This window comes from Apus apus (assembly GCF_020740795.1).
Source record: "Apus apus isolate bApuApu2 chromosome 28 unlocalized genomic scaffold, bApuApu2.pri.cur SUPER_28_unloc_1, whole genome shotgun sequence".
NCBI classification, from domain to species: domain Eukaryota; kingdom Metazoa; phylum Chordata; class Aves; order Apodiformes; family Apodidae; genus Apus; species Apus apus.
Genome location: NW_026248821.1, coordinates 69,190 through 92,119, shown reverse-complemented (window position 1 = coordinate 92,119; position 22,930 = coordinate 69,190). Strand labels below are relative to the sequence as shown.

Here is a 22,930-nt window from a genome sequence, read left to right as displayed (position 1 = left end):
GACAACCTGTTGTATCACACTGTTTTAGACATTATACATCTTTAACTACACTGCATTAAACTGACAGTGGGACACAGGTAACTTGGGGTCGGGAATTGCTGGAGGGAAGACAAAGCAAAACCCAACATCTGTGCTGGACACTGGTGAAGGGACGTCTCAACCCCCGAGATCAGTTTTGAGGCACAAAAGGGACATTGAGGGGCTGCAGCATGTCCAGAAAAGGGACACAGAGCTGGGGAAGCGGCTGGAGCAGAAGGAGAAGGGTCTGAAGAACTTGTGAGGAGCAGCTGAGGGAGCTGGGGGTGTCCAGCCTGGAGCAAAGGAGGTGAGGGGAGACCTGCTGGCTCTGCAGCTGCCTGAGAGGAGGTTTGAGCCAGGGGGGGTCGGGCTCTGCTCCCCAGGAACAAGTGATGGGACCAGAGGAACTGGCCTCGCGTAGCCCAGGGGAGGTTGAGGTTGGATCTTGGAAACAATTTCTCCATAGAAAGGGTTGTCAGGGCCTGGCCCAGGCTGCCCAGGCAGGGGTGGGGTCCCCATCCCTGGAGAGGTTTCCAAGCCCTGAAGATGGTGCTGAGGGATGTGGGGCAGTGGTGGAGTCAGCAGAGTTGGGTTATGGTTGGTAGAGCTCGGTTGGGGTCAGACTCTATGATTTTCAAGGTCTTTCCCAACCAGAAGGACTCTGTGACTCCCATATCCCCGCATGCAGGACACGTGTCCTCAAGCTCTGGGCCTTTCCCTGTGCCAGGGACCCAGCCAGCCCCTGGGGCTGTGTTTGTCCCCTCCCCCAGGTAAAGCAGTTCCCAGGGCTGTGCCCACCCCCCTCCCAAGGCCTCCCCCTGCCCAGGGTCTCACCTTGACCAGGGCTGAGTGCAGGTACATGTTGTGGGGCATGATGACGGCGCCCACGATGCCCACGGCCTGCTCCAGCTGAGGGGTCCCGCAGCCCGGGCAGCCGGGCACGAAGAGCCCCCGGAGCAGCTGCCCCTGGTTCGGCCGCACCGTCACGTACTGGGACAGAGATGGGGAGGGTGACACATCTGGCACAGGGTGGCACTGCCTGACAGGGGTGGCACAGTGTGTGTGACACGGTGTGTGTGGCACGGTGTGTGTGGCACAGCATAACAGGGTGTGACACTGGGGCACCACACGGCCCAGGGTGGCAGAGCCTGGGACAGTGGCATAGCATGGCATGTGTGGCACCGTGCAGGACAGCACGCCACCCCCGGGGCTGTGTGGCACCGAGTGGCAGTGTGTGCCACAGCACGGCACATGCAGCACAGCACGGCACATGCAGCACAGCATGGCACATGCAGCACAGCACGGCACATGCAGCACAGCACGGCACATGCAGCACAGCACGGCACAGCCCTGTTGGTACAAAGCCAGCCCCGGCGGCGGCAGCTGCTGTCACTGCCCTGGGGGACACTGTGCTGGCCCCAGCCTCAGTGGTGGCACTGGACGCCCCTCCTAGGGCCGGGTGAGGCCGCCACAGCCCACACTTCCCAGGTCCCGAATGGGATGTGTGCCCCCCACTGGGGTGTGGTGGGGACAGAGGAGGGTGGGGACAGAAGAGGGTGGCACTCAGTGGCACCCCTGGAGGTACCTCGTAACCGAAGGTCAGGGCCATGATGGTGATGAGGAAACCAAAGAAGGCCTCGAGCTTCCGCAGGCCTGGGAGGAGAACAGACCATCAACAACACTAAACCCTTGGGAGACCTTCAGAAGCCTCCTGAGGTTCCTCAAGGTCAAGGGCAGGTCCTGCAGCTGGGGAGGAACAAGCCCAGGGAGCAGCACAGGGTGGGGGAACCTGCTGGAGAGCAGCTCTGGGGACCAGGACCTCGGGGTCCTGGTGGCCAACAGGGTGACCATGAAGCAGCAACGGGCCCTGGTGGGCAAGGAGGCCCATGGGCTCCTGGGGGGCATCAGGAGGATGTGGGCAGCAGGCCAGGGAGGTTCTCCTGCCCCTCTGCTCTGCCCTGGGGGGGACACCTCTGGAGAACTGGGCCCAGGTCGGGGCTGCCCAGGTCAGGAAGGACAGGGAGCTGCTGGGGAGGGGACAGCAAAGGGCCCCGGAGATGGGGAGGGGGTGAGAACATCCCTGTGGTGAGGAAAGGCTGAGGGACCTGGGGCAGTTCAGCTGCAGAGGAGCAGCCTGAGGGGGGGTCTCCTCAGTAGCTGCAGGGGGGGCAGGAGGGTGGGACCAGGCTCTTCTCAGCAGTGCCCAGGGACAGGACAAGGGGCCGTGGGACAACCTGGAGCACGGGAGGTTCCAGCTGAGCATGAGCAGGAACCTGTTGCTGTGAGGGTGGCAGAGCCCTGGGCCAGGCTGCCCAGAGAGGTGGTGGATTCTCCTTCTCTGGAGCCATCCCAGCCCCACCTGGATCCTGGGGGAGCTGCTGGAGGTGACCCTGCTCTGCTGGAGGAGGCTCTGGATGATCTCCAGAGCTCACTCCCCACCCCAAACATCCTGTGACTGGGAATTCTGCAGGATTTCCAAAATCCAGAACTTACCATATTTATCCAGGAAGAGGAACACGAAGGTGTCAGCGATGGTGATGAGGACACCTCCCCACAGCGGGATCCTGCGGGAGACGGAGAAGAGTGGGGGCAGATATTGGATTTATGGAATGTTCCCCACCTTGGCCATCAAGCCCCCCCACCTTAGAGCCCCCAAATCCCTTTCTCTGTATTTTTTTGGAGAAGGAACCAGAGCCTGAGGGTTTCTTTCCAGAGGAAGAACCAAGAACCAACACCTTCTTGGTCCAAAAACTGTAGCTCCCTGTTGGGTTTGCACTCCCAGAGAGGAAATCTTCCTGCCAAGTTCTTTCTTAGGAAGAAATCCTCAGCCAGGAAAGCTGCAGCCCCATTTTTGGGCTGTTTCTAAAGAAAATAAAGGCCAGAACTTGAAGTTCTTCTTCTAGCTGAGAAGACATGGGCACCAAGGCCTGAGTCACCTCAGAGAGTGAGATGCATCACCCTGGACAATGATTTCAGCAGCTTTATGGGAAATAACTCGGGTTTTTTGGCACAGGCAGGAGCCCTTTCTCCCCCCACCCAAGGAGAGGACTCATGTCCTGCTGCCACTGGCCCACAAAGGTGACTCACTTCCCCACAGACAGGAGGTTGATGGCGATGGCCGAGCCGATGACTTCCTGCATGTCTGACCCGATGATGGCCAGTTCCACCATCAGCCACAGGATGATACGAGGGACCTGGAGGGAACACCCAACACCATGAAAAAGAGGGAAAAGTTTCCTTCCTTCCTTAAAGGAGCATGGTGAGGGGTCAGGAATGGTCTCTGCTCCCCAGCTGTGGTGGGGAAAGTGTGGTGAGTCTGGTACAGTTGACCCATGGTCATCACTGGAGGAGGTTTCTGGGTTTTGTTTATATCTGCATTTCTTGCCTCAAGATATTTTGACTGTTGCCAGAGGAAAATGGGATGTTTCCATGTGCTGAGGGGCTGGAATGAGCATTGGGAGATCAGAGATGGGGCAGTCATAGCTTCTCTGGGCAAGTGTCAAAGATACTGGAACTGGGAAGATTGAGGTTGGACATGAAGAGGAAATTCTTGGCTAGGAGGGTGGGGAGACCCTGGGACAGGGAAGCTGTGGCTGCCCCATCCCTGGAAGTGTCCAAGGGCAGGTTGGATGGGGCTTGAAGCAACCTGGTCTGGTGGGAGGTGTCCCTGCCCATGTAGAGGGATTGCAAAAAGATGGTCTTTAGATCACGGAATCATGGAGTGGTTTGGCTTGGAATGGACCTTAAAGACCACCAAGATGAACCACCAGATGATCTTCAAGGTGCCACTCCATCCCTAGAAGTGTTCAAGGTATCTAATATGGGGCTCAGAGCACCCTGGGCTGGTGGGAGATGTCCCTGCCCATGCAGGAGGTGGGACTGGAAGAGCTTGAAGGTCCCTCCAACTCAACCATTCCATGGGTCTATGATGATTCCATGGTTTCACGTGCCCGGAGCGATGACAAAGTCTCAAGTGTTGGATGAGAAACATCCCAGGATGAGGCCACCACCCTCCTGCCCTCAGGGTCCTCCCAGAAGCCACAAAGATGCCTCAGCAGGGAAGTGGAGCAGCCTGGGGCCTGCACGGCCCCGTTCCCTCGTCATTAACCCCTTGGCTTGTTAAGCCACGATTGTTTACCCTGCAGGAGGTGCCAGGTTTATAACAATATAAATATATAAAATCTATAGATATTATAAATATCTAAATATGTAATAAAACACACACACATATATAAAATCTATCTGCTCTTCTAGAATTTCAACTAGAATTTCATACGATCATAGGAGTAATATATAAAAAATATCTTATATATAATATATATAACTTTAAAAAAATAGCAGTTCAAAGAGAATTTAATAGAATCACAGAATGCTTGGTAATACTAGAAATATATTTTATAGATATAATTCCAAATATACATATTATTTCAAACATGATTTCAAATATAATTCCAAATATAATTTGAAATACCATTCAATACCATAATAACCTAGTTTATAATAATATAAAAGATATTAAAAGTATAAAATATATAGAAACTTATATTAAATATATAATTTCAAATATAGATATAGAATTTCAAATACTTAGATCTAGAATTTAAAATATATAATTTAATAGCATAATAACATGGTTTATAATAATATGAATATATACAATATATAAAAATTATATTAAATATAGAATTTCAAATCTTTATATCTAGAATTTTAATTCTTTAGATCCTGAATTTCAAACACATGATTTCAAATATCATTCCCCAAGGCAAACTGTTCCTGCTGAGGAGGAACCACGGGCAGGTCTTCACCCGAGGAAGCCCCATGAGGGCTGCCAGCCCCAGGTGACAGCAGCCCAGGACTGTCCCCAAAGCCCCTCTGTCCCCACGGGTGGTCACCCACCCGTGTCCCCAGGTCACCCACCTTCTGGTACTGCCTGTTGCAGACCTCAGCCAGGTGCAGCCCGGTCACCACCCCCAGCCGGGCTGCCAGGCGCTGCAGGAGGAGCCCGATGATCGTGGCCAACATCAGGACCCAGAGGAGCTGGGGAGACATGAAGGTCACAAGGTCACCCAGGGGAGTTGTAGGGTTGGAAGAGACCTCTAAAGATCATCCAGTCCAACCCCCTGCTAGAGTAGGGTCACCTACAGCAGATCCCACAGGAACACATCCATGTGTGTCTGGGACAGCAAGAAATGATGGCCAAGAACAGGATCCCAGGTTCCCTAGGACACCTGCACCCCACCTGTGACTTTATGAATCACAGGCCTCCTAAAATAGATACTATTGACATGTTTTTTGCAGCCAGAAGTGGCACAGAGGCTCTACAGGCATGTAAAGGCAGGAGATGTTGCTGGAGAGGAGACATGAGGGTAGACTCATGGGTAGAGTTGGGTTAAAGGATTAGACTCGATGATCTTAAAGCTCTTTTCCAACTGGGACTCTGTAACTCTGTGATTCTGTGACTGATTCTGGGATTCTCTGGGGTATTCCCAGCTTCTGCTTGGTGCTTCTGCCCCACACCAGGGACGGGAACGTGGTCTGCATGACTTCCAGCCCTTCATTGGAGGTTTCCTGCACTGACCTTGAAGCCTGCAATGGCCCCAGACTGCAGATCCGACTCAATGTTCCCGGGATCCAGGTAGGCAATGCTCATCAGGAAGCCCGGCCCCGTGAAGGCCCAGAGCTTGCGGAAACTGAAGCAGGAATGCTGCACAAGAGAGGACAGAACCATCACCCCACCAGCACCAGCCCCTCCAGCAGGAAAACCAGCAAAATCCAGATGGATTTCCATCTCATAGAACCATGGAATGGTTTGGGTTGGAGGGACTTTAGAGATCATCTAGGTCAAACCACCTGGCCCTGGGCAGCGACACCTCCCACCAGCCCAGGCTGCTCCAAGCCCCATCCAACCTGCCCTTCAACACTGCCAGGGATGGGGCAGCCACAGCTTCCCTGGGCAACCTGGAACAGGGTCTCCCCACCCTCACCACCTCCTCACTCCCACCAGCAGTGGTGGTGAGATCAGCCCCTTCTTGAATCCCACCCAGAACTCTCCCACAATCCCTGGGACAAGGAGTTTGGGAGCAGACCCTGGACCAGCCAAGGCCAAACCCTGGGTGGGGGATGAATCCTCCTGACCCTGCAGCCAAAAATGTTGCTTAATCCAAAGCAAAGAGGGAACTTCCACCCCCCAACAGGGGACAAGGCTGTGACAACATTCCTGCTCCCTCTCCTTGATAAGGGAAAAAAGAGCCAAGGTCCCCTCCCCTGGGGCTACAAATGGGTCAATTCCCTGCTCCAGGAACCTAAGGAGGCAAACTCTAGAGTGGCTGAATCTACCCCAGAGATCCTGCAGCCTCTTCTCCCCTGGGTTTGCATTTCCAGTCCAGACAAAGAAGGGGAACTGGTACCCATGGGATTGACTCAGGAGGGTTTTTCCAACTGGATTTTTCCACACTCACCTTTTCATCCTCGGGAATGGGGATCTTGCTGTCGAAGTAGGTGGTAAAAGGCTCCTCTGACGGGGTGTCAGGCGGCTGCAGGGGGTTGGAGCTGCTGGAAATGGTGTTGACCCCCTCTCCAAGACCCCCAGGGGCATCTTCTGCCGGGGGGAGGGGGATAAGCAGTAAAAAGGGGAAGGAGGAGTGAGGGAGAGTCCCTGGAACAGGCAAACCAGAACCCCTGGGCAGAGCACAGCATGGTCCTGGCCTCACAGCTCATGCTAATGAGGCTATTAAAAGATAATTAAATTAAGAGAACACTGCTGTGAATCCCTCCAGGCTGCCTCGCCCGATTGTTCCCAGCTTCATTATGCAGATTAATTAACAAAAAGCCATCACGGGGTAAAGGCTCTTGGATTCCCAAAGGGATTCTCTGGAGCTGAAGAAACCCAGGAGAAACTTGGGGCTGTTTCTGCACCTTTTAGAGATTTTGACCCCAAAATTCTCCTGGCTGAGAAGACAAGTCCTGGAAGGTAGAATCTTGGTCATGGAACCATGGAATGGTTTGGGCTGGAGGGACCTTGAAAACCATCTCATTACAACCCCCCTGCATGGGCAGGGACACCTCCCACCAGCCCAGGCTGCTCCAAGCCCCATCCAACCTGCCCTTCAGCACCCCCAGGGATGGGGCAGCCACAGCTTCCCTGGCCCAGGCTCTCCCCACCCTCCCAGCCAAGAATTTCCTCCTCATCTCCAACCTCCATCTCCCTAGCTACAGTTTCAAGCCCTTCCCCCTTGTCCCATCCCTTCTGCCCTTGTCCCAAGTGACTCCCCAGCTTTCCTGGAGCCCCTTCAGGCACTGGAGTCTTCTCCTCTCCAGGCTGAACAACTTGTTCCACTGTCCCACCACCCTTCCAGAGGTCCCATCCCAGGACACAACACTTCTTTGGAAGCAAGTTCGAAACAGTAAAGCACCTGATAACTTTCCCTTCTCCCAGAGGGGGAGACATGGGTGGGAGGTGAATTCCCAGGACAATTTCTAAATCCCACTCCAGAGGAAGGTGCCCAGGATTCCTCCAGCCAGGAAAACACACATTCCCACAGATAACATGTCAGAACTTGTCAATGTCACCTCATGCCCCCCTCCAAAGGCCCCAGCCCATACTCACTCCTGCTCTCCCTACGTGGCATTTTCCTCCAGGGAGCAACGTGTGTCCCGGAGCTGTGTGGAGGGGCTGGTCCCAGGGCCAGCTCTTTTACCAAGTTTCCTATTGCATCATCAGAGCCAACCCAACTTGGTGGCTCCTCCTCATTTCTTTTTTTTTTCCCCTGCCTCCCAAACACCGTTTACATAAAGGACTGGGAGCGGGTGAGAGCTGGGGCTGCACCAGACTCGTTCATCTCGTTAGATGAGTGCCCTGGGAGCTGGAAATCTCCTGCTGGGCACATCTCCAAGGGGTTTTGTGTTCTCTGTAGTGACCAAGAGGGTCGTGAAGGGGCATAGAGGGTCATCATCATAGAATCATGGAATGGTTTGGGTTGGAAGGGACCTTCAAGATGACCTAGATCCAACCAGTGCATGGGCAGGGACACCTCCCACCAGCCCAGGCTGCTCCAAGCCCCATCCAACCTGCCCTTCAACACTGCCAGGGATGGGGCAGCCACAACTTCTCTGTCATAGGGTCTTCCCACCCTCACAGACAAGAATTTCCTCCCCATGTCCCACCTAAATCTCCCCCAATTCCAGTTTCAAGCCATCCCCCAAGTCCTCGGGGTGGGGTTGGCAGGAGAAGGGTGTTGGAGGGGAAGGTGGGAGCAGCCCCCCTTACCGTAGGATGCCCTGCGATCCGTGTCCCAGTTGCCCATAGCGGGTCCCTTCCCTGGGGACTGATTTAAACTGGCCACGTTGGCTGGAAAAGGAGAGGAGGGGAAAATGTGTCAAGAAGAAAAACCAACAGGAGGGAAAATCGACCAACCCCCAGTCCAGAGAGGAACAGAGTCACTTCTCCAGCTCCATCTCCACAGGGATGGAGGGGGTGAGTTTTGCCTGGAATGGGAATGTTTTGTCCAGGATTGGACTGTTTTGTCTGGAATTGTGGTGGGGTTTTTTCCCAGAATTGGGATTGTTTTGCTTGGGACTGGAAGGTTGTGCTCAGGACTGGGATTGTTTTTCCCAGGACTGTGGTGATTTTTTCCCAGGATGGGACTGTTTTGCCCAGAATTGGGATTGTTTTGCCCAGGATTGTGGTGGGTTTTTTTCCTAGGACTGGGATTGTTTTGCTTGGGATTGGATTGTTTTCCTCAGGACTGGGACTGTTTTGTCCAGGATTGTGATTTTTTTTCCCAGGATTGGGAATTTTTTGCTCAGGATTGGATTGTTTTTTCCAGGACTGGGAATATTTTGCCCAGAATTGTGATGGTTTTGCCCAGGACTGTGGTGTTTTTTTTCCCAGGATTGGGATTGTTTTGCCTAGGATTGGATTCTTTTGTACAGGATCAGACTGTTTTGCCCAGGATCTGTTTGGAACCTCCTCCTGCAACCCCACCAAGGAGGGACAAGTGGTCAGATGGGGCAAACCAAGAGGACAGGAGTGTTTGTGAGTGTCCAGACTCAGGCCAGAACCTGTTGTGAAACACCAGCTTAAGGAAACAAAGAGTGGAATTTCCTTCATGTCCAAACCCCACATACCATCCCTCCCCTTCCAGGTACCATTAGCTTCAGACCACACCCTGTTTCAAGCCACCTCGTTTCTTTTCAGGACACTAGGTAACTCTTTCCTCACAAAGGATTTTTCAGCCTAATCCACACAGAAAGGGACCAGAAGACAAAGCTGAAGCTCCTGGTCCCTTTCTGTGTGGATTAGGCTGAAAAATCCCCCCAAGAGCTCCTGGATGGATCCTGGTGGATCCCTGAAAAGGAACTTGAAACAGTCAAACACCTCAAGGACAAGCCAAACACCAGCAGGACAGATCTTTGGTATGTCAAGCACTTAATCTCCCTCTAAACCTGTTGTATATTAACACGAGATTTCTTTCTAACAAGGCAATATTGGCTCAGGGAGGGTACAACAGGAAAACCTTACCCAGGAATTAATTTGAAACCAATTTTGGATTTTCAAAGATTAATTCTCCCCACTCCAAAGGTGGTTTGGAAGCAAAATAATAAGGCAAAATCATCCAGAGAAGGTTCCTTTCCTTGTAGGCTGGGCTATGATTTTATTAACCTCTCCAAATATATTAAAGATTTTTAAGTGGTGGCTCCAGGGCAAGAGGATGAACACAGGAACAAGTCCAGGTGGGGCTGGGATGGCTCCAGAGAAGGAGAATCCACCACCTCTCTGGGCAGCCTGGCCCAGGGCTCTGCCACCCTCACAGCAACAGGTTCCTGCTCATGCTCAGCTGGAACCTCCCGTGCTCCAGGTTGTCCCATGGCCCCTTGTCCTGTCCCTGGGCACTGCTGAGAAGAGCCTGGTCCCACCCTCCTGCCCCCCCTGGAGCTACTGAGGAGACGCCCCTCAGGCTGCTCCTCTGCAGCTGAACTGCCCCAGGTCCCTCAGCCTTTCCTCACCACAGGGATGTTCTCACCCCCTCCCCATCTCCGGGGCCCTTTGCTGTCCCCTCCCCAGCAGCTCCCTGTCCTTCCTGACCTGGGCAGCCCAGACCTGGGCCCAGTTCTCCAGAGCTGTCCCCCCCAGGGCAGAGCAGAGGGGCAGGAGAACCTCCCTCACCTGCTGCCCACATCCCCCTGATGCCCCCCAGGAGCCCATGGGCCTCCTTGCCCACCAGGGCCCGTTGCTGCCTCATGGTCACCCTGTTGGCCACCAGGACCCCAAGGTCCTTGTCCCCAGAGCTGCTCTCCAGCAGGTCCCCCCCACCCTGTGCTGCTCCATGGGCTTGTTCCTCCCCAGCTGCAGGATCCCATGGACCATCTTGGTGGTCCTTTGCTATCCACTCTCCAGCAGCTCCCTGTCCTTCTTGAACTGAACAGTGCATAACTAGACCCAGTACAACAATAACACCAAATTCTGAGATGATGTTGACTCTTCCCCCAAAACCCAATTTCTTCGGGACAAACCACGCTCACAAGTCCCACAAAGCTCTCAATCCATTCATGATGGGAGGAGGAAGAAGATCAGGAGGCAAAAATTCGTTACAGGATGACAGTGACCTAATTATCTCCTTGCAAAACGTGTCCCAACCTGGGCGGGAGCAACAGTGGTTCCTCTATCTCCACCAGCAGCTGCTGAGCTCCTGACACATTCATCCTGACCCAACACAGGGAACCAACACTGGCCCTCACTGGCCAAAGCTCACCCACACTTGCCCATGGATCCTTCTCCCACAGGGCTCCAAGAAAAGCAGCCACTGAGGACATGGAGATTGCTGAAGATTTAGCTTTGGATGTCCAGCCTGGAGAGGAGAAGGCTCCAGGGAGACCTTAGAGCAGATTCCAGTGCCTGAAGGGGCTCCAGGAAAGCTGGGGAGGGGCTTGGGACAAGGGCAAGAGGGATGGGACGAGGGGGAAGGGCTTGAAACTGGAACTGGGGAGATGGAGGTTGGAGATGAGGAGGAAATTCTTGGCTGGGAGGGTGGGGAGAGCCTGGGCCAGGGAAGCTGTGGCTGCCCCATCCCTGGGGGTGTTGAAGGGCAGGTTGGATGGGGCTTGGAGCAGCCTGGGCTGGTGGGAGGTGTCCCTGCCCATGCAGGTGTTGGATCTAGATGATCTTTAAGGTTCCTCCAACCCAAACCATTCCATTATTGCATTATGCTATTTCACCCATGGGGAGCCAGGATCTGCTCAGAGAAAAAACACCCCAATTTTGCCAGTTCTGCCTCCACCCCTGGGCTTTTCTCTCCAGTGACCCCCTGGCACTGCTCTGGAGCATGTGAAATTAGAGGATAAAGAACATGCAGGATAGAAAAGGTTGGGATTTATCCCTTCTTCTGCCCTTAACCTCTGGGAACGTCCTCAAGCAATTCCTCCAGGCCAGGGAGGACTGGTAGGGACACCTGCCTCTGGGAGGAAAAACACTCCCTGGAACCAGCGCTGGGATTGACTCTATGCACCCCCACCCCACCCTGTCCTCACAGCCAGGCAGGGCAGCCCCCATCCCAGGGGAATATTCCTTGGAATGAGGCAGGAAAGCTGTGAGCAAGATATCACGAGGTTACTCTCAGCAAAGCAGCAAAGACATCGGCGCTGCTGACCAGACCCAGGGAGGGAACAATGGAGCATTGTCACCTCCCCCTGACATCGAGGAGACATCGAGCCTGGGCCACAGCGGGGGACAGCGGGTGAGCAGGGACAGCGAGGCTGGGCTGCTCCCCTCGGCCCAGCCCTGCCCCCCGGCCGGGAGCGGTTCCTGCCATTGATCCCAGCCCTTGATCCCGCTGCTCCTCCTACCACCGCCGGTGCTCTTCCTCACTTTCAGGTCTCGTGATTTTATTCATCCCCCGGGAAGGGCCAAGAACAGTCACCCCAAAACCCGACCTCGTTCCTGCCAGCCCACGTTACACAAGTCCCAGAGGACAACCCTCCCACAGCCCCGGAGCAGACGCTGTCCCAGCAGGGCCACCTCCTGCCACATATCCAGGTCACCCCTCTCCTGACACCCACTCTGCTCTCCTGGCTCCAGCAGGTCCTGGCACTGGAGGAGCTTTTTCCACCATCCTGACCTGGCTCTTTCCCCATGGAATCCCTCCCTCAACAGTGACAGGAGCAGAGGTGACAAGGCTGTGACACTGGCTGTGCTCCAGGGTCCCCATGTGGGTCACCTGGGTGGTTCCCAAATAGATCAGGCAAGCTCATTCCCTGCCAAGTGTCCATCCAGGGTCACCAGCTCGCTCAGTGGAGTTGGGACATTAAAGACCATCTAGATCAAACCCCTGCATGGGCAGGGACACCTCCCACCAGCCCAGGCTGCTTCAAGCCCCATCCAACCTGCCCTTCAACACCCCCAGGGATGGGGCAGCCACAGCTTCCCTGGGCAACCTGGGCCAGGGTCTCACCACCCTCATAGTGAAGAATTTCTTCCTCATATCTCACCCAGATTTCTCCCCTTTCACTTGATACTGTTCCCCTCATCCCATCCCTCCCTGCCCTTGGCCCAAGCCCCTCCCCAGCTTTCCTGGAGCCCCTTCAGGCACTGGAAGCTGCTCTAAGGTCTCCCTGGAGCCTTCTCCTCTCCAGGCTGGACACCCCAACTCTCCCAGCCTGGCTCCAGAGCAGAGCTGCTCCAGCCCTCCCATCATCCCTGTGGCCTCCTCTGGACTCTCTCTAACAGCTCCGTGTCCTCCCTGTGCTGGGGGCTCCAGAACTGGCCCCCGTTCTCCAGGGGGTCCCAGCAGAGCAGAGCAGAGGGGACAATCCCCTCCCTGGCCCTGCTGGTCACACTCCTGGTGACACAGCCCAGGACACGGGGGGTTTCTGGGCTCCAGCGCACGGTGCCGGCCCATGTGGAGCTTCTCCTGCACCCTCACCCCAGCTCCTTCTCCTCCACCCTCACCCCAGCTCCTTCTCCTCCACCCTCACCCCAGCTCCTTCTCCTCAGGGCTGCTCTCCAGCTATTCTCCACCCATTTGATCCACTCACCAGTTTTCTATGGAAGGAAAACGACAACCTGGGAAACCTGGGAGCAAGGAGCTCTCCACCCCACCCTGCTCCATCCAGAAGCTCCTGGATCCAGGATGCTTCTCCCCATTGTTTGAAAGCAGGGAAATGGGGGGCTGGTCCCCACCCCTGGAGCCCTCCGGGATTTTCACCACATGGAATAAATGAAACGGGTGGAAAAGCCAGATCAAAATGAAATGGGAGGAAAAGCTGGATCCGAGCAGCAGCCACAAGGCTCTGGGACGAAAAATGTCCTCAGAAAACAAGGTGGTGTCCGAGAGGGGGGAAACTTTGGGCTAAGAAATGCTGGAAGTGGGGAAAAAGTGACAAGCAGTGAGGCTGAACTGTTGGATCACGCCCGGGGTCACCACACGAGGCACCAGCCCCCGGGGCCGCGGGCACCGCGAGCCCGGGGAACAGCCGGGGGTCCTGGGGGGGCGTCACCCCCAACCCGAGGGGAGGGAAGGGGGGGAACTGAGCTCCGCCTGCCGCCTCCAGCTGCTCTGGGGGGTGACCCGTCCCTGGAGACCCCTACGGGCCGGGGGACCCTCCAAGCACCCCGGGAGCCCCGGAATCTCAGGGGTCCCTGAGTCCCGGCAATGGAGGGGGGGGGAGGGGGCAGCTCCGGGGGTGCTGGGGCCCCAAAAACGGCCGCGCGGGTCCCACAGGGATGACCCAAGGGGACACCGACCCCGCTGGGACGTTCCGCGGCCCCTCACGGGCCCAGCGGGGGGTTCCGCAGGAGCCCCCGGGAGAAGATCCCCCCTCAGCACACTCCGGGGACCCTCAGTGCGGGGGATCCCCCCCGCCGCACCCCCAGGACCCCCCCCCGGCCCGCAGCTCTCACCGCCGCCGCTCCGCGCCCGCCGGGCCCGCCCCGTGACGCGCGAGCGGCGCGACCGGGACACGGGGGGGGGGGGGGGACCCGGTGCCGGGGGCGGACGGGCCGGGGGGGGACCCGGGGCCCTCTGGGGACACTCGGCCCCGGGGCGACCTCCCCCCCCCTCCTGCCCCAGCCCAGGCCTGCTCCTGCTCTGAGCTTTTCCCAAAACCAACTCGTTCCGCCCCAAAACGCAGCTCCACCAGCACCTCACTGACCTCGGCAACGTTTTTAGTGCCAACCCCCCACATTTCTCCATTTTCGGCTGCCTGAAAAGACCCCCGGACACAATTCCATCCTCGTCACTTCCAAAGGCAGCCGAACCCGACTTTTTTTGGGGGAGAAGAGTCTTAATTTGGCTTTTCTTTGGGTTTCTGTCTCATCAAACCCAAACAGTTGCACTTGAGGATTTAAAAAAAGGTCTTTTCCAACTAAAACTACCCTATTAATTTTTGTTTCCCAGACATAAATGCTCCCTCATTCACACATTCCTCTTAAGCTACAAATTCCATCAATAATTTGGGATAATTTTTTAAGCCCCCGAAAACTAAATCAATGGATTGGAGTGTTGGGACACAGCCAGAACCCACCTGTGGTTCCACACCATCATTCCCAGTGGTGTTCCAGCTCTCCAGGCTCTCATCTCCACCATCCCAAGCTTTTAATTTCCTGATGGATCCCTGGGAATGCTCAGCCCAGCCAGGAATGTGTGTGGGAATGGGGAATAACAGAACAAAACTCATTCCAAATCCCCAGATCCCACCGTTCCCTGGAGCTGCTGGGAAGGCAGCTCCTTCCTCTTCCCAAATGTGACAGTTTTCCAACCCACGTTCCTTATTTTTTTTTTTTAAACACACACACAAATAATGGAATGTTGCTGAAATAACCAAATCTTGGAAAAATGAGAATAAATCCAAGTGAGAGGCTTCACCCTTGGGGATTTCTCCTCCCTGAAAGCTTTTATGGAGGAACCTCATGGAGCTACTTTACCAACAGCTTTTGCCTGGAAGCTGGAACATTCTCAGTATTCCCCCAATCCCAGATATTGTTTTTTTTGGGGATGAGGGTCCTACCCCATCGGGCTGTCAAATCCTAACACTACTCACCCAGTTCCCTCTGCTCCAGGGTGTGTTTCCTGGGCATGTCGCCTCCCTTGTTCCTCAGCAGTTGTTGGGAGCAGGTGGCCTGGACAGTGTCCCCCTTGGCTTCCAGAAGTGTCCCCACCCTGCCAGTGTCCCCCTCATATACCTGAGGTGCCCACACCCTTCCCCTCCCTCCTCCTCCTCCTCCACCACCCACATGCTCCAGAGCTGATTCCCCCCAAGGAGAAAACTCAGTCTCCCCAAATCATCCTCCTTCCCTTTATAATTTGTTAACATTTATTCATTATTATTAAAGTGTATTGTTATTAAAGACACATCAAACCCACCTGGGGTGGGGGGGCCGGCTTTGATGTACCTACCCTGTGCTGGGGGGGAAGGTGGGTTCTGTGCTGCCCTGGGCTCATTATCAACCCGGGAGGCTCAATTGATAGGTCATTTGCTAGAGCTGTGGTAATTAGCAGCAAACAGAGCCTGGACTCTGCTCCACTGGAGTTATTAGAAGCCCAAACTGGTCCTTACTGGGCCATTTTCCAGCTACTGGGACGTGCAGCACTGATAAGACCCAGCAGGGATCAAACCCACCCGTTATCTCTGGGCCTGGTCCCACCGATAACCCCACAGTGCTTGGGGTTTATTTTCCTTGGGTTCCCCCCCCACCTCTAAAAAGGGCCCCGGTGCCTTTTTTTGTTGTTGTTTGTTTGATTTTATTTTTATTTTGGTGATAAGCAAGAGCTGAATGTGCAACAACACTCGGGTGCTCACTGGGCTGGAGGGCAGAGCCGTGGGTGTGCGTGACCAGCCCCACGGATCCCAGGGCTGCCTGGGCGGGGGGGGAGGATCTGATCAGGAGAAGGGGTTGGGTGGGAGAAGCATCCCCGTGGATTTGCAGGAGCCTGGGAAGAGGGGATGGAGCACCTGGATTTGCTGAGGGGAAGGAGTTGGGCACCTCCTGGGGTGGGAGAAGTGGATGTTTCCCAAACTTCCAGGAGTTTTTTGGTACTTGGAATTGGGGGAAGGAAGAAAGCGATCCATGTGGAAGGCTGTGTGGGAGGGCACAGAGCTGGCGGGGTCACGCGGGGAAACAGAGGGGTCCTGGATGTCCCCAGCTGAGCCAGGGAGGCTGACACGGCACAGGGGGACCCGCCGGGCTCTGGGGGAAACCGCGGGACTCTGTGGGAGACTAGAGGGCTCTAGGGGGGACCGTGGGACTTCGGGGGTGACCGGGGGCTCTGGGCGGAGCCGGGGGTCGAGGGGAACCCGCAGCGGGGACGTGCCGCCCCGGCAGCCGCCGCCGAGGGCACGTTCCCGGCTCACCGCGGGCCCCGGCGGCCGGAAGGGGTTTGGTCCCCGCTCCAGCCCCGGGGGCCGAACCCGCGCCCGGAGCGCCCGGGCCGCGTCTGCCTTCGGTCACATGACCAGCCACACGGCGCTTCCGCCGCCACCACGTGGGCGCCGGCCAATCAGCGCTCACGTCCCCGCCGAGCTCCACCCCCTTCCCGCCGTAACCTTCGCCCTTTGCCCCGACGCTGACCCGCCAAGATGGCGCTGGCCCGCGCCGGCTGCCGCCTCCTCTGCCGCCTCGGGCCCGGGCCCGGCCCCCCCTCCTGCCCCCGCCCCGGCCGGGGGGCGCCGAGGTGAGCGGGGACCGAGCCCCCCGCCCCAGGCCATGACTCCCCCAGGGCCGCCCCCCGCCCCTAGTGCCGCCCAGAGCCCCCCGGGGCACTTCCTAGTGCTCCCCCGATCCTCCCGGTGCTACCCTGAGACCCCCCCCAAGCTCTCGGGGAACCCCCAAGACTCCCGGGCCCTGCTCCTGACCCCCACCCCACCCAGCATCAGCCCCCCCCGGCACGCTGGGAGCAACGCACCCGCCCTCTGCCCCCCACTTGTGGAGGGGGCGTCCTGATCTCACCACCTTCCTGGGGACTTGGGGGGTCCCTACGGTGTCGAAAGGGTTCCCGTGGTGGTGGTTGTGGGGCCTCAACCCCTCCCTGGTGACTTAGGGAGGGGTCCCTATGGAGTAGGGGGGGTTCCCATGGTGGTGGGGTCCTCATGCCCTCTCAGGGCACTTGGGGGGGGGGTCCCCATCTCCCTATCCCCTCCAGGGCGGTCCCACAGCTCAGCCTCACCTCTCACTCCAATCTGTCCCCCTGCTTTCCCTGGAGCTTTTCCCCCAGGACTAACGTGGAGGGGGGAGGGGGGGTCCTGCAGGGTCCCCGTTTGCTACCGCTCGGGCCGGGCCGGGCCCAGGGCCCTCCTGGCTGCTTTGGCCTCCAGAGCCAAGACCTTTCCCAGGACCTACGAGAGGTTCCTGCAGGGGAGCTGCCCTCGCCTCTACCTGCTGCACACTACCTTCAGCAGAGGTGGGTGCTGGGGGACATCCAGGGGATAAACACATCAGGGGAATGGGGGTTGTTGGGATGGAGCTCTGGAGGTCACCCAGAGCCACCTCCAGCTCAGCAGGGTCACCTCCAGCAGGTCTCCCAGGATCCAGGTGGGGCTGGGATGGCTCCAGAGAAGGAGAATCCACCACCTCTCTGGGCAGCCTGGCCCAGGGCTTTGCCACCCTCACAGCAACAGGTTCCTGCTCATGCTCAGCTGGAACCTCCCGTGCTCCAGGTTGTCCCATGGCCCCTTGTCCTGTCCCTGGGCACTGCTGAGAAGAGCCTGGTCCCACCCTCCTGCCCCCCCTGGAGCTACTGAGGAGACCCCCCCTCAGGCTGCTCCTCTGCAGCTGAACTGCCCAGGTCCCTCAGCCTTTCTTTACCACAGGGATGTTTTCTTCCTGGATCCTGTGGGTCCTGCTGGAGGTGACCCTGCTCTGCTGGGGGTGGCTCTGGGTGATCTCCAGAGCTCCTTCCCAACCCCCCCAACCTGTAACTCTGCAATTTTGTCTAAATTATCTGCTTGTCGGGAAGTTCTCAGTTTTTGTTCACCATTTTTGGTCCCTGTTCCCTCCAGGAATCCAAGCACTGCTTCTGGAAGTCCAAGAAATCAGAAAAATCCGATGGAAAATGTCCCAGCAGAGCCTGAGGGTGCAGCAGCTCCCGTACCGGGACATGGAGCGGCTGCGGCAGGTCCAGCCCCACCTGACACTGCAGCTGCCCTTTCCTCCTGGAAAAAGGGGATGGATTTGCTGGGGGGGGGCTCACATTGTCCAGTTCCCCTGAAGAAGCCACATTCCCTGCCTCCCAACAGGGCTTGGAAGCTGGGGGGAGGTTGGATGCTGTTGGGGGTGGTTGGAGTGTCCAGTTCCCCTGGAAGAGGCACATTCCCTGCCTCCAAAGAGGGGTTGGAAGTTGGGGGGGGGGGGGGTTGGAATGTCCAGTTCCCCTGGAAGAGGAACCTTCCCTGCCTCCCAGTGGGTTGGAAGCTGCTGGGGGAGGGGTTTAGAGTGTCTAATTCTTCTGGGAGAGGCACCTTCCTGGCCTCCCACCTGGGGGGTGGTTCTATTTTGCGGGAATTCCAGGAGTTTGGCCCCAGATCCTGATCCTTTCCCTCCCTCCTGAGGCAGTTCCGCCGGGACGTGCTCAAGGCTCTTCCCATCGGGGTTCTGGCCATCCCGCCCTTCGCCAACTTCCTGGTCATCGTCCTGATGTGAGGACCAACTGTGCCTTCAGTTCCATGGAACTGGGGTGTTGTTCTTGAGAGTTTCCATCCCAGCCCAACATTCTCCCTCCATCCATCTCCTGCTGCCACAAAGACTCCCTGGGGAACCCGGGGAGAGAATCCCAGGATCCCAAACTGGTTTGGGTGGGAGGGACTTCAGAGATCCTCCAGTCCCACCCCCTGCATGGGCAGGGACACCTCCCACCAGACCAGGCTGCTCCAAGCCCCATCCAACCTGCCCTTCAACACTTCCAGGGATGGGGCAGCCACAACTTCCCTGTCCCTTGGTCTCCCCACCCTCAAAGGGAAGAATTTCCTCCTCACATCCAGCCTCCATCTCCCCAGCCCCAGTTTAAACCATTTCCCCTCATCCCATCACTCCAGGCTCTGGTGAGCTCCAGCTGGGCACGGCCCTGATCCCATGGGCTGGAGTTGTTCCCAAGCTCCCCAGATCTCCTGGGACAAGGTGACAGGAGGGAAAGAGACACAGGGACCCCAGGGAATGCTCCAGGCTTGGGGCAGAGCAGCTGGGAAGTGCCTGGGGGAAAAGGCCCTGGGGGGGTTGGGTGAGAGGGGCTGGAGATGAGCCAGTGAGTGCCCAGGTGGCCAAGGAGGCCACCAGCATCCTGGCTTGAGTTACACTGGGGTGCCCAGCAGGACCAGAACAGGGATTGTCCCCCTGACCTGGCACTGGTGAAGGGACATCTCAAATCCTGAGGTCAGTTTTGAGGCACAAAAGGGACATTGAGTGGCTGGAGCATGTCCAGAAAAGAGACACAGAGCTGGGGAAGGGGCTGGAGCACAAGTAGAAGGGTCTGGAGAACTTGTGAGGAGCAGCTGAGGGAGCTGGGGGTGTCCAGCCTGGAGCAGAGGAGGCTGAGGGGAGACCTGCTGGCTCTGCAGCTGCCTGAGAGGAGGTTGGAGCCAGGGGGGTCGGGCTCTGCTCCCCAGGAACAAGGGATGAGACCAGAGGAACTGGCCTCGAGTTGCCCAGGGGAGGTTGAGGTTGGATCTGGGGAACAATTCCTTCCTGGCAAGGGTTGTCAGGGCCTGGCCCAGGCTGCCCAGGCAGGGGTGGGGTCCCCATCCCTGGAGGGGTTTCCAAGCCCCGGAGATGGTGCTGAGGGACGTGGGGCAGGGGTGGCCTTGGCAGGGCTGGGTTGATGGGTGGACTCCATGATCCTCAAGTTCTTTCCCAATGGTCACTACTTTGATCCTCCTTTGGAGGAGGGACCCTCCCCAACTCCTGGGGCTCCAGCAGGATGTTCCTCACACCAATTCTCAGCAGCTCCAAATCCACCCAGCCTATCTCTTCACTTTCCCTCCCTCAATCCCTGTCTCTTCTCTCCAAGGTATTTCTTCCCACGCCAGCTCCTGATCCGCTACTTCTGGACCCCTGCCCAGCAGGTGGAATTCCTGGAGACCTACGACTCCATCCGGAGAGATTCCTACCTGGATGTGGTGCAGAGTTTAGCACTGGCAGCTCGTTCCCTTCCGGAGCGGCGGCTGGGACAGCGCCTGCAGGAGCTCTGCGCCGAGGTTTGTCACTGTGACCCGTCCTAGCTGTACCCGTGTCACCTCCTGCTGGGCCTGGCAGGTGACAGCAGCGCCCTGGTGGCTCCTGCAGGTGCTGAGAGGTTCTCAGCCGTGCGTGGCCGAGCTCTGCGCCCTCCGGAGTTTGTTTTCGGGATCTCCGCTGGCTCTGAACAAGCTCCAGGTGTCCCACGTGGTGAGTGAGGTGTCCCCTCCTGCCGGCAGCTCCGGGATGGCCCTTCCCGAATCCCGGGAGGATGGTCGTCCAGCCCTGCTGCTGGTCCCTGGCTCAATGTGGCAGTGCCCCCGAGAGGGGGGGTGGGGGGTACAGGCGTGTTCTGGGGACACCCCCCCTGTCGCTGACCATGCCCTGGTCCCCTTATTCCCGCAGCGAGCCCTGAGCCGGGTCCTGTTCCTCACCACGCACCTCCCGGCGTTTCTCCTGCGGCGGCGCCTGCGGAGCCACGTCCTGGAGATCGGGCACCTGGACCGGGCGCTGCTGCGGCTCGGGCTGGGCCAGCTCTCCGAGGAGGAGCTGCGGGCGGTGAGGGACCCTGCGCCCCGGGCCGAGTCCCGCCCCCGGGACAGCCCCTTTCCCCCAGGATGGTCCCTTTTCCCCCAAGGTGGTCTCTTTCCCCCAGGATGGTCCCTTTATCCCAGAATAGGCCCTTTTCGTCTGGGAAAGCATTTTCTGTCCCCCCCAAAGGACGCAGTACCATTGCCCAGCCCCCCATCCCACCGAGGACAGGTGACATCTCTGTTCCCTGAGTTTCCTGTGACCCATCCCTGAGCGTGTTCCTATTTTTGTCCCTCTCCTGCTCCTCAGGCTTGTTACCTCCGTGGCCTGAACTCCACTCACCTGGGCCCGGCCGAGTGCCGAGTGTGGCTGCAGCAGTGGCTGGGGCTGTCCTGCAAGCTCCAAGGTGACATGGTGGCCCAGGGACACATGGGGGGGCCAGAGGGAGGGGGGCTAGCAACATTCTGAGTGTGTCTGGGCACAGGGAACATTGGTTCTGGGTACACTGGGGACAAACTGTGGCTTTATCCCTCTCTGGGCACAGAGAATGTTGGCTGTGGATACACTGGGGACACTGGTGGCTTTATCCCCATCCCCCTCTGGGCACTGGAAACATCAGTGCTGGAGACAAACTGTGGCTTTTTCCCCCTTTTGGCCTGTGTCCTGAGGCCGTGTCCCACCAGGGAGGTGGTGACAGGGCACCTCTCTGCAGGGCCCCATGGGACCCCTACAAGGAACATCCCCTGTCTGGGTGTCCCTGTCCCACAGGGCCCTTGGGTGGTGGATTCCAGCCCTGGGGGAAGGAAAATGGGAAAGGGGGAATGTCAGTTCTGGGTACACTGGGGACAAACTGTAGCTTTATGCCCCTCTGGACACAGGGAATATTGGCTCTGGGGGTCACCATTCCCTGGCACTGCCTCTCCCAGCCTTCTCTCCTTTCCCAGCCTCCGAAGCCTCCCTGCTGGCCAACAGCCTGGTCCTGCTGTCCCTCAACTACCTCCGGGCCAAGGAGTGAGGGGCCCGGGGCCTTTCCCAGCCTTTCCACGCCAGGAAATTTCAGCTTAGAGTGGATAAGAATCGGGGAGAGGCGACCCCCCCCTCCTGCTCCGGAGGTTTGTGCCGGAGGCGGCTCTTCCCTCCCCGGGGGGGTCTGTGGGGCTGAGCCTCCAACCCGGGAGAGACGGCTTCACTCTTCCAGCTCTTCCACATGGACGACAGGACCAGGGAAAGGATTTCCCCACCTCCTGCCGATACTTCCCGGAGGCTTGTGCTGCTCTCCGGCCTCTCCCGGGGGGTTTAACTTCGTTTCTTTAGCCCCCAATCCCGAGCAGCCTAAAGCCAAACCTCTCCTGAGGGGGTGGAAAAGCCCCCGAGTTCCCCCGTGGCCTCAGGGGGGTGGAATTCCCGAGCTGTGGCTGCCACTGGAGCATCCCGGGCCATCGGGCTGGGAATGTGTGTGCCAACAAGGCTGAGCACCCCATCCCCCCCACACCTCCAGAGCTGCTCCAGCCCTTGGGTCACCTCCTTGGCCTCCTCTGGCCACTTCAAATTGCTGTTAATTACTCTCTATTTAAATAACAATGCTTTAATTACAGGCAGGTGCCCAGCAGGTGGCACGAGCTCCTTGTCCTGCTCCTTCCAGCTTCCAAACCCTCAAACCTTCACGTCAGTCCGACTTTCTCCTGCTGACACCAGGAAAGGACCCTTGAGTGGGAGGGTGGGGAGACGCTGGGAGAGTGAAGCTGTGGCTGCCCCATCCCTGGCAGTGCTGAAGGGCAGGTTGGATGGGGCTCAGAGCAGCCTGGGCTGGTGGGAGGTGTCCCTGCCCATGCAGGAGGTTGGATCTAGAAGATCTTTAAGGTCCCTCCAACCCAAAGCAGTCTGGGATTCCATGTTGGAAAGGGAGAACTGGGAATTCCTTTTTTTAAGCACTTTCAGGGTGTAAAGGAGGGGTTGGAATCACCCACCCAAGCCCAGCTCCTGCCTTGGAGAAGAAAACCCTTCCCCACCCCCCTGCAGTCCCAGTTTTCCCAGGAATTCCAGGCCTCACCAGGAGGAATTCCCTGAGATGGGTTTAACCCCCTGGAAGACACAACTAGTTGTGCAGGTTGGAGCATTTCTTGGAGTTTGATGCTTCCATATTCCCTTCCAATGGAGCAGCAGCACCAGGGGAGGGACAGAAAAAGTCGGGAAGAAATAAATGTGTCTGTGTTTGGAGAACAA

The 22,930-nt window shown here is 57.4% G+C and overlaps 2 protein-coding genes and 1 long non-coding RNA gene across 7 annotated transcripts in view; 2 read left to right on the top strand and 1 right to left on the bottom strand.

Annotated features, from left to right (window-relative positions):
* Nucleotides 1-15,140, bottom strand: part of SLC11A2 (solute carrier family 11 member 2) — a 26,740-nt gene extending 11,600 nt beyond the window's left edge. The window contains exons 1-9 of one of the 3 annotated variants that reach the window (XM_051643723.1): nucleotides 15,055-15,140; nucleotides 8,288-8,368; nucleotides 6,480-6,619; nucleotides 5,600-5,725; nucleotides 4,939-5,058; nucleotides 3,106-3,212; nucleotides 2,512-2,582; nucleotides 1,604-1,671; nucleotides 853-1,008 (exon numbers count right to left, since the gene is read on the bottom strand). In XM_051643723.1, coding sequence (XP_051499683.1) covers nucleotides 853-1,008; nucleotides 1,604-1,671; nucleotides 2,512-2,582; nucleotides 3,106-3,212; nucleotides 4,939-5,058; nucleotides 5,600-5,725; nucleotides 6,480-6,619; nucleotides 8,288-8,368; nucleotides 15,055-15,091 — 906 coding nt within the window. In that variant the 5' untranslated portion in view covers nucleotides 15,092-15,140. Of the gene's footprint in view, nucleotides 1-852; nucleotides 1,009-1,603; nucleotides 1,672-2,511; nucleotides 2,583-3,105; nucleotides 3,213-4,938; nucleotides 5,059-5,599; nucleotides 5,726-6,479; nucleotides 6,620-8,287; nucleotides 8,369-13,050; nucleotides 13,894-13,915; nucleotides 14,002-15,054 lie in introns of those variants that run through there. The other 2 variants (XM_051643724.1, XM_051643725.1) reach the window with 2 other exon arrangements.
* LOC127396127 (uncharacterized) overlaps nucleotides 1-22,930 on the top strand; it is a 23,711-nt gene extending 781 nt beyond the window's left edge. Inside the window, exon 2 of the long non-coding RNA XR_007891917.1 lies at nucleotides 22,556-22,930. This is a non-coding gene — a long non-coding RNA (uncharacterized LOC127396127). The remainder of the gene's footprint in view (nucleotides 1-22,555) is intronic.
* LETMD1 (LETM1 domain containing 1) lies at nucleotides 16,579-22,930 on the top strand. 3 transcript variants are annotated; one of them, XM_051643728.1, is made up of 9 exons: nucleotides 16,579-16,685; nucleotides 17,260-17,411; nucleotides 18,010-18,125; nucleotides 18,563-18,645; nucleotides 20,010-20,196; nucleotides 20,285-20,386; nucleotides 20,582-20,734; nucleotides 21,017-21,113; nucleotides 21,652-22,930. In XM_051643728.1, exons 1-9 carry the CDS (start codon nucleotides 16,591-16,593, stop codon nucleotides 21,720-21,722), a joined length of 1,056 nt encoding a protein of 351 aa, XP_051499688.1. In that variant the 5' UTR covers nucleotides 16,579-16,590; the 3' UTR covers nucleotides 21,723-22,930. The 3 variants fall into 3 exon arrangements, with proteins under 3 accessions (XP_051499688.1, XP_051499687.1, XP_051499686.1); XM_051643726.1 differs by lacking the exon at nucleotides 16,579-16,685 and having other exon boundaries at nucleotides 16,736-17,411; XM_051643727.1 differs by lacking the exons at nucleotides 16,579-16,685; nucleotides 18,563-18,645 and having other exon boundaries at nucleotides 16,735-17,411.